The sequence below is a fragment of the Bos grunniens genome, chromosome 5 (genome assembly GCF_055505025.1).
Source record: "Bos grunniens cultivar Pamir isolate PY7600 chromosome 5, Bosgru_T2T1.0, whole genome shotgun sequence".
In the NCBI taxonomy this organism is placed as follows: Eukaryota; Metazoa; Chordata; class Mammalia; order Artiodactyla; family Bovidae; genus Bos; species Bos grunniens.
The window spans coordinates 72,076,975-72,091,193 of NC_141169.1; the positions used below are offsets into that span (position 1 = coordinate 72,076,975).

A 14,219-nucleotide genomic window follows, 5' to 3' on the forward strand; every position below is an offset into this window, starting at 1 on the left:
AACTCCGGGAGTTGGTGATGGAGAGGGAGGCCTGGCATGCTGCGATTCATGGGGTCGCAAAGAGTCAGACACGACTGAGCAACTGAACTGAACTGAACCGAGGTGGCATGCAACAGACATAGTTCGATGGCCATGTGCCTTACTATGAGTTATGATTATGACCACTGATTGAGCAATTGCTATCTGCTTAGGCACTGGAGTAAGCACTTTACATGCATTAGCTCATCTTCACCCTCTCCATAATCCTAGGAGGCCACTGCTGATTTTGTGATCTGCCATTCAGTGATGAAAAGATGAGAAACTTGGTTGAAGTCATATATAAGTAGTAGAACCAGACCTGGAAGCCTCCATCTGTGGTGAGGCCTCTTAACCACGAAGCTATAGCACTACAGGTATCATGCAAAGGACACTCAGCTTGGAGCCAAGTTTTCTGCTAGCTGTATGGCTTTAGTGAAGACTAAACTCTTCCAGTCAATCACTTAAAAGAAGAGTGTCATGGGAAGGTTGGGAAGACTAATAAGATCATCTGTATATAACTGTTGCACAGGAGAAAGCGTTGTTATGAACTAAGATTAGGGAAAGTTTTAAAATGTGACAGTTGAAAAGAAATGATTATTCACTACTTCCTCTTTTTGGCATCTTTTCCTATATTCTCTGTCAAATGTCCTGAGTATCACTGTGGGAAGACAATGGTAGAGACTATAGTATCTTGGAAATATTTTAATTTTGATACATATAGGTCTAACTCATTCTTTGTAATTGCTACAGAGTAATCCAAGCTGTGGATTAAAAAAAAAAATCATTGCTTTGTGTTTGGACATCTAGGATGTTTGCGTATCTCTGTATTATAGACAATGCCACAGTGAACATCCTCATTCATGCTGTTTGTGTACATGCTTCTCTAGAGAGGAGATGTGGAATTGTTGGATCAAAGAGCACACCTAAAAATATGCTTGCAAATCATCTCCTAAAATAGCACTGCCTGATAGAAATACAGTGTGAGCCATATATGTAGTTTAACATTATCTAGTAGTATTAAAAAGGGAAATATTATTATTTCAACATGTAACCAACATATGAGATACCTTATTTTCCTTTTTAGAAAATAAGCCTTCAAAATATGACATGCTCTATACTAATGATATACTTCAATCTAGATACTGAATTTTCATCAAAAATTTTTTGTTGTTGTTTAGTCGCTAAGTCGTGTCCAACTCTTTGCAACCCCGTGGACTGTAGCCCACCAGGCTCCTCCATCCATGGATTTCTCCAGGCAACAATACTGGAGTGGGTTGCCATTCCCTTCTCCAGGGGATCTTCCTGACCCAGGAATCGGACCTGGGTCTCATGCATTGCAAGTGGATTCTTTACTGTTTGAGCCACCAGGGAAGCCCTTCATCAAAAATACTTGGCTGTATTTAGAGTTTATAAACTTTTCAGCTGAAAACATTAAAAAATACAGTTCTCAGTTGTACCAGCCATATCTCAAGGGCTCAATAGTCAAATGAGGCCAGCAGCTCCTGTTTGGACAGCCAGATCTGAAATTTTTGTCCCAGTTTATCTGGTCCCAGTAGCAATGCATGAGAATACCTGTTTCTCCTCACGTTTAACTTCACTTTATATTATGGGAATCACCCTGGATTTTTCTGCTGTGGCATTATCATCAGTGTAATTAAATCATTAATTTTGTAAATACGTATTTAATGCTCATCTCTCTCACTGAACACTAAGCATATCTGTGTCATTCTCTGCAGTATATCCTATGCCTAGAACAAAGCCTTAGTACACTGTAGGTGCCCAACAAACCCTTGTTGGATGGCTGTGGTGCTGTGGTAGTGGTTTAGTCCCTAAGTAGTGTCTGACTCTTGCAACCCCAAGGACTGTAGCTGGCCAAGCTTCTCTGTCCATGGGATTCTCCAGGCAAGAATACTGGAGTGGGTTGCCACTGAAGAACTAACTGTAGAGCATCTGCCACATTAGACCACGAGGCCACTGAGGCCAGAGGCAGAGTTAAGGATGGCGGAGGAGAAAAATATAAGACAGTTGTATTCCAATGAAACTGTGGGGCTTCAACAGGATTCTTCCACTGCCTCATTAGAGCTTATTATTTGTGAGACAAAAATGAACCCCTAGTTCATCTAAGTCGCTCTCAATTTCTGTTATATACAGCCAAACCTTACTCCTAATTTGTGCTATCACACATAGACACACCAGGGAACTGAAAGATCTCTGCTTTAAACTATTTCTAGTCTCGTTCCAAAACATTTGATGATTGTTAAAGATTATCAGTTATATCTCAAAGGAAACTCGCCAGTCAACGCCTTGAACTGGTTGCAGCCTAAGTGCAAGAGCAGCGTCTGTGTCAAGGAAATCTAGATGTGTCCGAAAGTTGCCTCTGCCTCATTGCCATGTTAGGATGTCTGCCCGCAGCATGTGGACTTGTACCTCACTAGGCACAAATAGTGCTGGGTGCAAGGCCCTGTGTGAGCAGCACTATTCCTGAAAATCTCTGCCCTTTCCCCCAGTTTCTGATGTTGCACCTGCCTCCTACCTACCCCTTAAGAGTCCCTCACTTTCCTCCCATGGGGAGAATGTGTCTTCAGAGTGCAGGCTCTCCTCCTCCATTCTTTGATTGATGAATAAAATTTCTGCTCTTCTTTGTTGAACCTGGTCTCAGCTGACATGAGCAGCACTGGGCAAGAGAAGGACCCAGTTGGGGGCCCCTCAGTGTAAGAGGGAGGGTAACAGTATAACCTCAAAACTCTATGCTGGGTGAAACAAGGATCTGGATCAATGTGGCAATTTTGTTGTTCTTACATTGACGGTCTTACACTATCATTAAGTCTATCAAACTAATTCGTGTTCAGCAGCTTCAGATTCTATGAAGTATCTTCACATTTGTTATAATATCTGACTTTTACTGTTTACTGATTTTGACATTTGATTTAATTGCTGTAATGTGGTAGAAAAGATTGTACCTGCCACCAGAATTCTTCTTAGGAAAAGCGGTTTATTGGAGAGAAAATTACTTGGAAAAGCATTTAGGAAGATCCTTTGGTACTCAGGAGTGGGTGGAACTGCTACACATGAAGTCAGGGGAAGAAACTTACATTGCTTCAGAGAAGGAGGGGAGGTCTAGAGAGCAAGAGGGCAGAAGGCCATGTGCCTTGTAACCCATTCCTATGACCTCTGAAGTCTTGACTAAACTTTACTAAAGTAAGATAAGACTTGATGAGAGTAGATTATGAAACTGAGATTGAACCCTGCATCCAGGTTTATGGGGGTAAGCAATGGAACAAACAAGAATTTCGTTTAGAATCTTGGGGACAAGGTAGCCACAGCTGGCATCTACATTCAGTTACAATTTTCATTTTAGGGATGAGGAGAGGACATTGAGACTCTGAGCAGATGTGTCAGGGGCACACAACGAGCATGCAGCAGAGATGTGACTTGGCCCCACGTGTTCTGACCCAAATACCACACACTCGGTCAACTCCATGACCCTTCTCGCTTGGGTGAGTCATCTGATAAGCCTGTCACCAAAGGTTGGTTAACTTCTCCTCTGTCCTGGTGTTACACCAGGACTCATGGTGGCATAGCCACAACCCTGAGATTTTAAAGATTAATTTCACTGCTAAAAATGCTCTTCTCTTTTACTTACTTGGTAAAATTGTAGTTCACATATTCGATTTTCACAAATTCAAGAGACTCAGAACCTTTTAAATCTGGGAGCTTTCTTTCCTTGGCCATTTGTTCAATCATCTCCATTCCAGCTTGAACAGCTGTGAAGCAACCAAAGAAAATGATTATTTTTTAATTAAAATTTTTAATTTGACTTTTTAAACTGTTTATTTGTTTTTTTTGGTCACGCCATGTGGCATGTGAGATCTTAGTTCCCCAACTAGGGATCAAACCTAAGTCCTCTGCATCGGAAGTACAGAGCCTTAACCACTGGATTGCCAGGGAAGCCCCAGAAAATGTTTATTGATCAAAACAAGATGATGATGGCATAATATCATTAAATACATATGTGAAATTTATTAAGTAAAATCATACTCCTACATACTTAGAAAACAAGATTCTTACAAGGTGGATGTTACTGTCCCCACTTTGTAGAAGAAAATGCTAGTCCTCAGAAAGGCTACTGAAATTGTCCGAGACCCCAGAGCTAACAGCATGAGAATATGTTAACACAGGACAGTGTTAGGAAAAATGTAAAGTATCATTATTATCTTGTTTTGCAGATGAAGAAACTGAGCCTCAAAGAGGTTAATTCTTGCCTAAGTCACACAGCTAAGAACTGGGGGAGACCATAGTCAAATCTGGGCAATTTGACTCCAGAGTTTGTGCCTATTCCAGAAAATTATATTACACTGTCCTCTTTCTCTCCCAGATTCTTTAAATTCAGGAATTTTGGATCTGAGGTCCTTGGACTATTAGTAACTCTTCAACACCTAAAATTCTAATAAAATATTGTGATGTGTGTGTGTGTGTTTGTCCATCTAATTTTTCAGGGGAGAGGGTTCACATTTTCATCTTATTCTCAGGATACCAGCACCCCCCAGAATTGAGTAACCACTGATTTTGTTTAATTCTGAAATAAGCCCATCTTTATATAATAGCACCACAGAACACGCTTCTCTGAGCTTGACGGGAAATAGAGCTCTCCTGCCCATCAGAACGCTTGAGAAAAGTAATTCACACAATAACGAAGAACAATCTTTTCATTTTAACCTTCTCAAGGAGGAAGCTTTGTTTTCACTCCTTTCCTTTTAGCTTAAGCTCATTTCCACTTTCCTATTCTTGTTGGAAATTAAGGAGAGCAGATTTATCCTCTATAATACTGTGAATAGCATAGTAATATGGAGATATAAAGACAGAGGTAAAGGATAGAAAGATGGAATCCAAAGCACTCACAGACAGCTTGGGTTTGAATCTCAACACTTTGGCTCACTAGCTTGTGTGACTCTGCAAGTTACAAAATCTCCCTGTCCTTCACTTTTCTCATCTATAACATGGGATGTTAGCAACTGTGGAGGTATCTGTTGACACATGTGAAAATAATGTAGGTAATCTTCATTGGGAATTTGCTATTGCAAGATTCTGTTCCAAGTGCTTTTTATGTCCAAGATGTTCACTGTGTATGCATGTACAGGGGAAAGAGAGGTGGGGAGTGGAATATGAGTCTGTGGCTGTATTTAGATATGTCTGTTGTCAAGAGGATTATTTTTCAAGCAAACACTTTCCCCTCAGCCTTCTTAACATCTCTGGATCAGCCCACTGCCGAGCTTGTCTCAGTCATGAGATACCCCAATATGAGCTTCTGGATTTGGGTCAAAGACTCCACTTGGGAGGTGAGTACAGCCTGGCTTCTGAAAGCATCCAACTCACCATAGTCCAGGGCCCGCTGAGTAGCCCTCGCCTTGATTCCAGGGTAAATGGCCTGAGCAGATGAGATGTAGAGATTCCACAGGAGGAAACATCCCCAGAGGACTTGGACTTGGGCCATCTTTGTACACATCTGCAATTAGCCAACATTTAGAGTTCCTTTATTATGCTTTCTCATTGCCCAATCCAACCTAACATTTCTAGGTTTTCTTATTTTCATTGCTTACTTCCAGAACTCACTCACTCACTCCATCCATCCATCCATCCAACCATCCATCTAAACATCCATCCAGTGATCATTTATTGAACACATCAGAATGTGTTCCAGGTGCTGAAGATGTAGAGATGACCCATGTGTGACCTCTGACCTTTGCTTTCCACAGAATAGTGGGTGAATTAGACATAAACCATGGCACCCCACTCCAGTACTCTTGCCTGGAAAATCCCATGGATGGAGGAGCCTGGAAGGCTGCAGTCCATGGGGTCGCTGAGGGTCGGATACCACTGAGTGACTTCACTTTCACTTTTCACTTTCATGCATTGGAGAAGGAAATGGCAACCCACTCCAGTGTTCTTGCCTGGAGAATCCCAGGGACGGGGGAGCCTAGTGGGTTGCCATCTACGGGGTTGCACAGAGTCGGACACAACTGAAGTGACTTAGCAGACATAAACATACAGATAATTGTAACACAGTAAGATATAGTGCAATGCAATACAAGAGTCTTACAATAAATGTAACAACTTGGATATATCTTGGGAAGGATATGCTTTGGATATGAAAGTGGGATGGAGGAATTCTTGAGTTCTAGAACAAATGAGTCAGGAGTTTGGAAAGGTGGCCTCAGTGGATGTGAGACAACCACTTATCTGCTTTAAGATCCTTGTTGACTCTCCTTTGCCCACAGGACAAACAGGTTTAAGCTCTTAGCATGGCAATCAAGGCCTTTCATAACTGGCTCCGGACTTCTCCCATGCTCCTGACCCTCCTCTCCTATCTCAGTGAGGGTAGAGCTCTGAGCTGTCCACACTGAGCTCTTTACTGTCCTTCGGTTTGTCAGTTCTCTCACAGTTGAGGGCTTTGTCTTTAACTCTCGCAATATAAACATACATGCATGTACATCTCTTTCTGTCTCTCTATTTTTGCGTCGCATGCCCACATCTGTCTGGTGAATGCATCCTCCAGGGCCAGCTGCACAGTTCCTTCTGGGAAAACTTCTCAAGTGTTCTTCTTCTGGTAAAACTTCTCAAGTCAGGCCTGTCACTTCTGCCCCCGTCCTGTTAAAGCCCTCCAGTGGTTCCTTATCTTACTCAGCAAAAAATCCAAAGCCCTTCTACCAACTGCAAGGCCCTGCCCTGCTCACACCTCTACTTCCTCCTTGACTTTCCTTCATAGACATACCTGGCTCATCTGGACCCAGTCTCATTGGCTGACTTGATCTTCCTTGATCACTCTAAGCAGCCTGGATCTCAGGTCTTTACACTTGTTGTTCCCTCTGCCTGGCAGACACAGCTTCCGGAAACCACGTGGCTGGGCCTTTCACTTTCTTCAGGTATTTTGAGAGATATCTCAGTGAAGCCTTTCCTAACCTGTCTAAACGAAACACACTCCCCATGACCTCGATATTCCCCATGCCTCCCTTGCTGTATTTTTTCTCCAAAGCACTAGTCATCACCTAGCATGGTTTCTAGTTACTTGTTTATTTTCTATCTCTCCTACTAGAATTTTAAGGCTTCACGGAGAAGGACTTCATCACTTCAGCACCTTGAACACTGACTGGCATCCAGTAGGCAAATATTGATTGAATGAATGAATGGCTTGTCTCTTCTTTGAGACTATGAAGTGGGCCAGGCATGACTTTGGAGGTCCCACAGTACTCGGAACAGTCCTTGATTTTCATATGTACAGTCCTGCATTGTGATTGTCTTGTCTGACTTACTACTATGATTCCAGAGCCTAGTACAATACCTGGCACATAGAAGACACATGAAAAAACTTACTAAACATCTTCTCCAAGGAGAAAGACCGCATCTTATTCACTGTTATCTTGCTAGTGCTTGACATATACCAAATGTTCAATGTACACTTACTGAATTAATGGATTCAATGAATTAATGTCACTCCATTTTCTTGATGAATGAAGCAGAGGTAGCAGCAACATCAGTGATACAGGTTTCTTCTAATGACAGTAGAGTTGGTAATGCATTTACAGGCCTTGTTTCTAGTTCTGGGAGTTTACAAGCTGGGGGACCTGTCATTCCTGTATTACCCACGGAGTTAACACACAAACGTGAAACTAGTTAGGGGAGCACTTGAGGGAGTGGTCAGGGAAGAGGGAGTTGTAGGAGCTGTGTATTTAGACAGAGGGAGGAGTCAGGCCAGTTGGGGCAGGGAAGGACCCCAGAGGGGCTGGGATTCAGGAGCAGTCCAGATGAAGGGGAAGGTCACTGTAAGAGGTGTGTGTGTGTGTGTGTGACAGAGAGAGAAAGAGAGAGTATCTCTGTGCTTGGCCAAGATAAACAAAGGACTTCCCTATAGCTCAAGTGGTAAAGAATCTGTCTGTGATGCAGGAGACCAGGGTTCAAGACTTGGGTCAGGAAGATCCTCTGGAGAAGGAAATGGCAATCCACTCTAGTATTCTTGCCTGGAGAATTCCATGGACAGAGAAGCCTGGTGGGCTATAGTTCATGGGGTTGCAAAGAGTCGGACATGACTTGGTGACTGAACAACAACAGAGAAAACAAACATTTTTGTGTGCCCTTGGGTAAGCCCATAGAAATGGGAATGCTACGAAGTAGACAAAGGGGAGTTCCAGAGAATTTATCTGAAAGGAGCACAGCAGTCTGACCAGGGGAGGGAGTGTCCGAGTAGGGCTACTGCTGGCTTATGGTGGGCTTTTGTGTGAAATGAGAAAGGATGCCCTCTGGAGATATACCAGCCTCTGTGGGACCAGCAGAGAATGTCCCAGGAAAACCCCACACGAGTGTATCCAGCTTGGTGGCAGAGAAAGGGCTGCCCCTCTCACCCCTGGGGCTGGCATTCTGTCCAGTGCACAAGCTTCCCCACTCATGCTATGGGTGTATGCTCAGACTGGTGAGTACTCATAGGGGCATTTTGCTAGAGGGCCATGAGATCGAGAAGTAGAGTCTTGATTTGTCCTGTATTGCATAAATCCACCTTCAGGTATGAGAAGAGGCTGGTTCAGTCAACCTGCTTACATTTGTCAGTGGATCTGTATATCCCTTGTCCAGAGAAGTCCCCAAACTCATCCCACTATTGTTATTGTTTAGTCACTAAGTCACGTCCGACTCTTTGTGACCCCATGGACTGTATCCCGCCAGGCTCCTCTGTCCATGGGATTCTCCAGGCAAGAACACTGGACTGGGTTGCTGTTTTCTTCTCCAGGGGATCTCCCCAACCCAGGGATCTAACCTGTATCTCCTTCATTGCAGGTGGATTCTTTACCATTGAGCCACTGAGGAAGCCCAAACTCACCCCATGCTTCCTGATTAATACCCGCACTTAGGCTGTTGCCCTTCACTTAGCCTACAGAAAGTCTGTGCATCCTCAAGGTTCACTGTAAACATAGTTCTCCTTCTGAAGCCATTTATGACTTCCCTAAGCTAATCTCATTTCCTTCTGAACCCTCAGTCAAAATATATATTTATTCATGTGCCTGTATTTCCTTTTTTTTAACTTATTGTCTGTCTCCTCTACCAGAATATAAGTGCTGTGAGGCCAAAGGCCTTGTCTGGCTTGGAGGTTTCAGAGCCTGAATCCCTCAGTGTCTTGGACGCGGTGAGTGACTGATAAGTACTGATAGAGGGAATCAATGAATCATAAGCAAAGAAATGGCCTTTATTTTTCCCTTGAATATAACATACCTTATTCTTCTAGGAACACACTCAAGAGAACCCCCTGCCCACGTGAGCCAGGTGCCAAAATGTCCAAAAGAGCAAAGTGAGCCCAGCAGAGAGTTGAACACAACATAGACATTCCCAGCAGAATGCACATACACGGAGGTTTATGCGCACGGTGGAATATTATACAGCAGTGAAGATGGATACCTCTAGCCTCACACAACTAAAAGGAATAGGATTTATTTCACCCTACATTTTATTATAGCTCTTTGCAGAGGTGGTTAAAGCATTTACACACTAGCAGAGCATATTCATCCATTAGAACAGATGGTGGCCACAGTTCTAGAGCAGGGCTGGGGAGATTAGGTCTTGGATCATGGGTGGGACAGAGGAAGTCTTGGAGGAGTGGCCATTGTGGGTATACTGGGGGGTGGGGTGGGGAACCCAGAGCAGTGACTGTTTGCTAATAGATACTGAGGTATTTCAATATTTTAAAACTGCTATGACCTTATGCCCGGAGAAGGCAATGGCACCTCACTCCAGTACTCCTGCCTAGGAAATCCCATGGACGGAGGAGCCTGGTAGGCTGCAGTCCATGAGGTCGTGAAGAGTAGGACACGACTGAGTGACTTCACTTTCACTTTTCACTTTCATGCATTGGAGAAGGAAATGGCAACCCACTCCAGTGTTCTTGCCTGGAGAATCCCAGGGATGGGGGAGCCTGGTGGGCTACCGTCTATAGGGTCACAGTGTGGTGTCTCAGCTGTATGGACTTGGTCTTGGTAGTAAAGGACAAGCTACAGAAAGAAACTGGACAGTGCAGGGGGCAGGCCCGGGGTGCAGCTTGAGGAAGATAAGGTGAAGACAACACTAAGGAAAGCACAGAGGAGCGAGAGCGAGAGCCGAGGAGAAAGAATTCTGGTAGGAGAAGAGGTCTCTCTGGTCAAGCAATGAGTGATCTGAGGGTTGGGGGAAATATGAGGAGCAGGATAAATGAGTGTGAGGCTCTCCATGTTCTGGGAGACAGGATGATATCAACAGCATTTTATACTCAGGGTGGATGCAGGAGTTAGGTCCAGTTGGACACTACTGAGCGACTGAACATGCATAGCATGCCATCTATCCTAGGCCTTCCTCGATCCTTTAGCTATCCTGGGAGTGGTCCAGGGGTCCTTGAGAGAGGGATAGGTAGAGATGGATGGGACAATGGGAGTAAGAGGAACACTCCTGGGGCTTAGATTAGTGGCTATTTACCAACTGGTATAGAAGTAGTTCCACATTTTAACAAAGGATGAGGCCAAACTGATGTGTAGTTATGTTGATATCACTGTAGGCAAAGAACTGTAAATGGGTGAGTCATGGCTAGGCAGGCATAAGAGAGTTTTTTTTTAATTGAAGTATAGTTGATTTATAATATTGTATGCAAAGCAACTCATATATATATATAGATATATATATGTATGTGCATATATATGTATATATATATGTCTGCTCAGCCACTTCAATTGTGTCCAACTTTCTGTAACCCCATGTACTGTATATATGTGTGTGTATATATATATGATATATATATCATACAGAGACACACACACACACACATAGATTCACACACATATATACGTGTGTGTGCTGTGCCAATGCAGGAGATGCAGGTTCGAACTCTGGGTCGGGAAGATCCTCTGGAGGAGGGCATGACTACCCACTCCAGTATTCTTGCCAGAAAAATCCCATGGACAGAGGACCCCGGCAGACTATAATCCATAGGGTCACAAAGAGTCAGATACGACTTAGGAACTGAGCATGAGCATATATGTATATGGTTATTTTCTATTATAGGTTATTATAAGAGAGGGATTTTTAAAATTAATTTTTTAATTGAAGGATGATAATTGCTTCACAAAATTTTGTTGTTTTTTTGCCAAACATCAACATGAATCAGCCTTAGGTATACATATATCCCCTCTCAGAGAGGGATTTTTTTAAATGAGGAAAAGATTTCATAATAGTGGAAAGAAATGAATGTTAGACCAAAAAGTCTATACCCATTAGATGTATGCAAAGTAAGGTAGAAATTATCTCTGCCTGGTATATAGTAGGATCTCAATAAATATTTGCTAACTTACTAACCAACTGGCTTACAAGATTCTTGTTAGCTAAGGAAAGTTCTAGAAAAGGTTGAAAACAATGAGAAAACCAAACTATCATATAAATAGTTCTTCATTTCTACAGTGAAAAACCACAATAAACCAAAGCAGAGATATTACTTATGAATGGAAGAGCAATTAAAATGATACATTTATATTTCTTCACAATTCACAAAACTCACAACACTAGTATATTTCTGCCATTTTAGACATATGGATACAGAGGCTTAGAGAGTTCAAATGACCTGTCCAAGATCCCAGAGTAAGTCAGACTCTTGGGAATCAAACCGGTTCTTCTGGCTCCTAATTCTAGTGTTTATGATTTTTTTTTTTCATTTAATGACTTGACAGTACTACACTTTTCATTTTTATCTGGGAATTTTAAATAGGAGTTGCTTGATGCCATCTTTTATGTGGAAAGATTCATTAAGTGTCTGGAAATGTTCAAGTATCAAAGTGCAAACCCATTTGTATTCTCTTGGGCACAAGTGGAGTTTTAAATTTCCTTCCAGCAGCCAAAAAACCTGTTTTCACTTCTTGGTTCAAGGAAGTTTCTGAAGTGGTCTACTTTGATGGAGATTTAGGAACTCAAAGCTGCATATAGAAAACACATATTTTTCTTCTCTAAATTTTATGAGTGAGTAAAATTACTGGGCTATAAAGGAATATATTGTATGCAACTTTCAGTTGAATTGTTTGGTTAGGATGATAATTTATGGGCAGGGGAGGAACAGAATCTTGTCAAACAAGGAGATGACTCCTAAAAGTTTAGGTAATTTGGCTGACAAGTAAGGACAGGGTGAGTTGCCTGTTAAAAGAAGGGATCAGGATGATTTAAAAACCTGCTAGCGAGTTACGTGTTTTGTTGCTTCTGAGGAATTCTTCTTTCCAATACTCAAAGCCTCAAAAGGCATTACATTTCCATACCAATATCCAGACAGAATAATACTTCTAAATTAAATGGCTTTTGCCTGAGCCATTCTGTTGACTAGAAATAAGAAAACTCACATACGACTTAGGAAAGTCCTGAGAAATATCAGTGTACCATTACTGCTCCTGAAGGAGAGCTTTGGCAGACTCTGGAAAAATTAAAAGGTGTGTTGAGTGAATGAAATGTGTAGCCTTTAAAATAAAGGCAAAGTTTGAGAAATTAAGTTCAATTGGTTTAAAGAAGCCTAGTCTATAAGAATATTCCAACCTAATGGTTAAGACAGATAATAAAATTGGTAAGAAGTTTAAATCAACAGGTATGGAATATAGGCAGACTTGAAGAATATTTCAAGGGATTCAGCCCACACATTTGATTTTATACCAAGATCTCTAATAACAAGGGCCTTGAAAATTTACCCCAAGTCTCCCCACCCCCATCCCCCAAAACTCCATACTTAACACATAAGAGTTACAAAATTCAGGTCGATGGGAAGGCTGTTTGCTCAGCAGGATCCAGGTCACTGTTGTGGTTTAAGACCTGATCCCAAAGCACAGAGATCACTGAAGTTCCTTAGTCTTGGCCACACCAGTCGAGAGACAAGTTAGAATTTCCTGCCACTGTGCTGGGTTCCCCACTGGAATGGAGGCAAAAGTAGAAGTCCAAACTATTGAGTCCCACTTTTGAAGGATGCAGAACTAAAATATGTAGTCTAAACCAACTCTCATTTTTATCTTAGGGCTGTTCACAGTTTTCTGGGTGGGCTGAGTGATGTAAAGAAATAAAGCATAGAAAAGGCTAGGCAGACCAAAATAATTCAGGATGTGTGACAGCCGGCTGTTCAAGGTGCCCTACCAGATCTGGGTCATCTCCAGCAAGAGGGTAGTTCCCGTTGGGACGCTGTGCACTGGCAGAGACTTGAAGGTGGTTCAAGCTTCAAGTTGATTCAATCTTGGTTCAAGATTCTTACCTCAAGAAGAGGAAGTATCCAAAGCCAGGGAGCGCCTTCAGTTCCCTCTGCCTTTGAAGTCGATGTGTTCTCCACTGGAGCCTTGAACTCATCTGCTGCAAAGATGATAATTAAGTCTGAATCATCTAGTGGTGAATCTTTTTAAAAAGCCTCTTTCAAAATGTGACACATAATTGCTTCACTTCAGTTACCCAACAACATGAAGACATGAATGAACACTTCAGTCTCTACCTAGATGAGCAGACAATGCCACCTATGCAATAATTATCTCCCTAACACACACACACACACACACATACATGCACGTGCGTGCACACACACACATCCTGAGAAATTATTATGCCTACTTTACCAGAAAGCTTCAGAATTCCAGTGTATTAAAAAAAGGTGTTAAGTTGTATTGAATTGGAAGAGGAAGACTTTTCCTTTCTGGGAGAGTAAGCTGGTTTCCCTCGGTCAGGCTGCCTGTACTGAATGTTGCCACTACTGCCAAGGATACCTTTTGGACTTTCGGTGGATCAGATTCATTCTGAAAGCATCTTGATAACCAGGCCAACCTAGTTACCATCTTTATCTTTCAGGGTAGGATCACAGAAAGTATCTCTAACTATCAGCTTGTTTTTCAGATTTTTAATGACTTTCACTCCCAGCATTCCTCTAAAGTCAGTTTAGGTGGGTTCATCTATTTTGGAACTTGGTATCTATAGTCTCTAAACCCCATTCCCCATGTTTTAATCATTGCACTTTAGATGGCCAGGAATCTGATTACATGAAGCATCAAAGGTCTTAAGTTTACAATTTAAGATGGGGTGATCCACTGTTCTGGTTTACCCAGGACACAGGATTTTCAGTACTAAAACCAGGTCAGTTCAGGAAAACTAGGAAGAACAACAGGCATGTTTGCTTGGCATTGTCTGTACTTCTGATAGCT

General features: G+C 42.3%; 1 protein-coding gene across 8 annotated transcripts in view; it reads right to left on the bottom strand.

The window, feature by feature from the left end:
- BPIFC (BPI fold containing family C) overlaps positions 1-14,219 on the bottom strand; it is a 57,247-nt gene that overhangs the window by 30,711 nt on the left and 12,317 nt on the right. For 5 of the 8 annotated variants that reach the window (XR_015164048.1, XM_086401189.1, XM_086401191.1 and 2 more), the window contains 3 exons: positions 13,289-13,383; positions 5,392-5,521; positions 3,662-3,782 (listed from right to left, as the gene is read on the bottom strand). Coding sequence is in view for 4 of the 8 variants with exons in the window: in XM_086401189.1 (XP_086257315.1) it covers positions 3,662-3,782; positions 5,392-5,521 (251 nt within the window). In the remaining 4 variants the exon portion in view is untranslated. Of the gene's footprint in view, positions 1-3,661; positions 3,783-5,391; positions 5,522-13,173; positions 13,384-14,219 lie in introns of those variants that run through there. The other 3 variants (XM_086401190.1, XM_086401193.1, XM_086401187.1) reach the window with 2 other exon arrangements.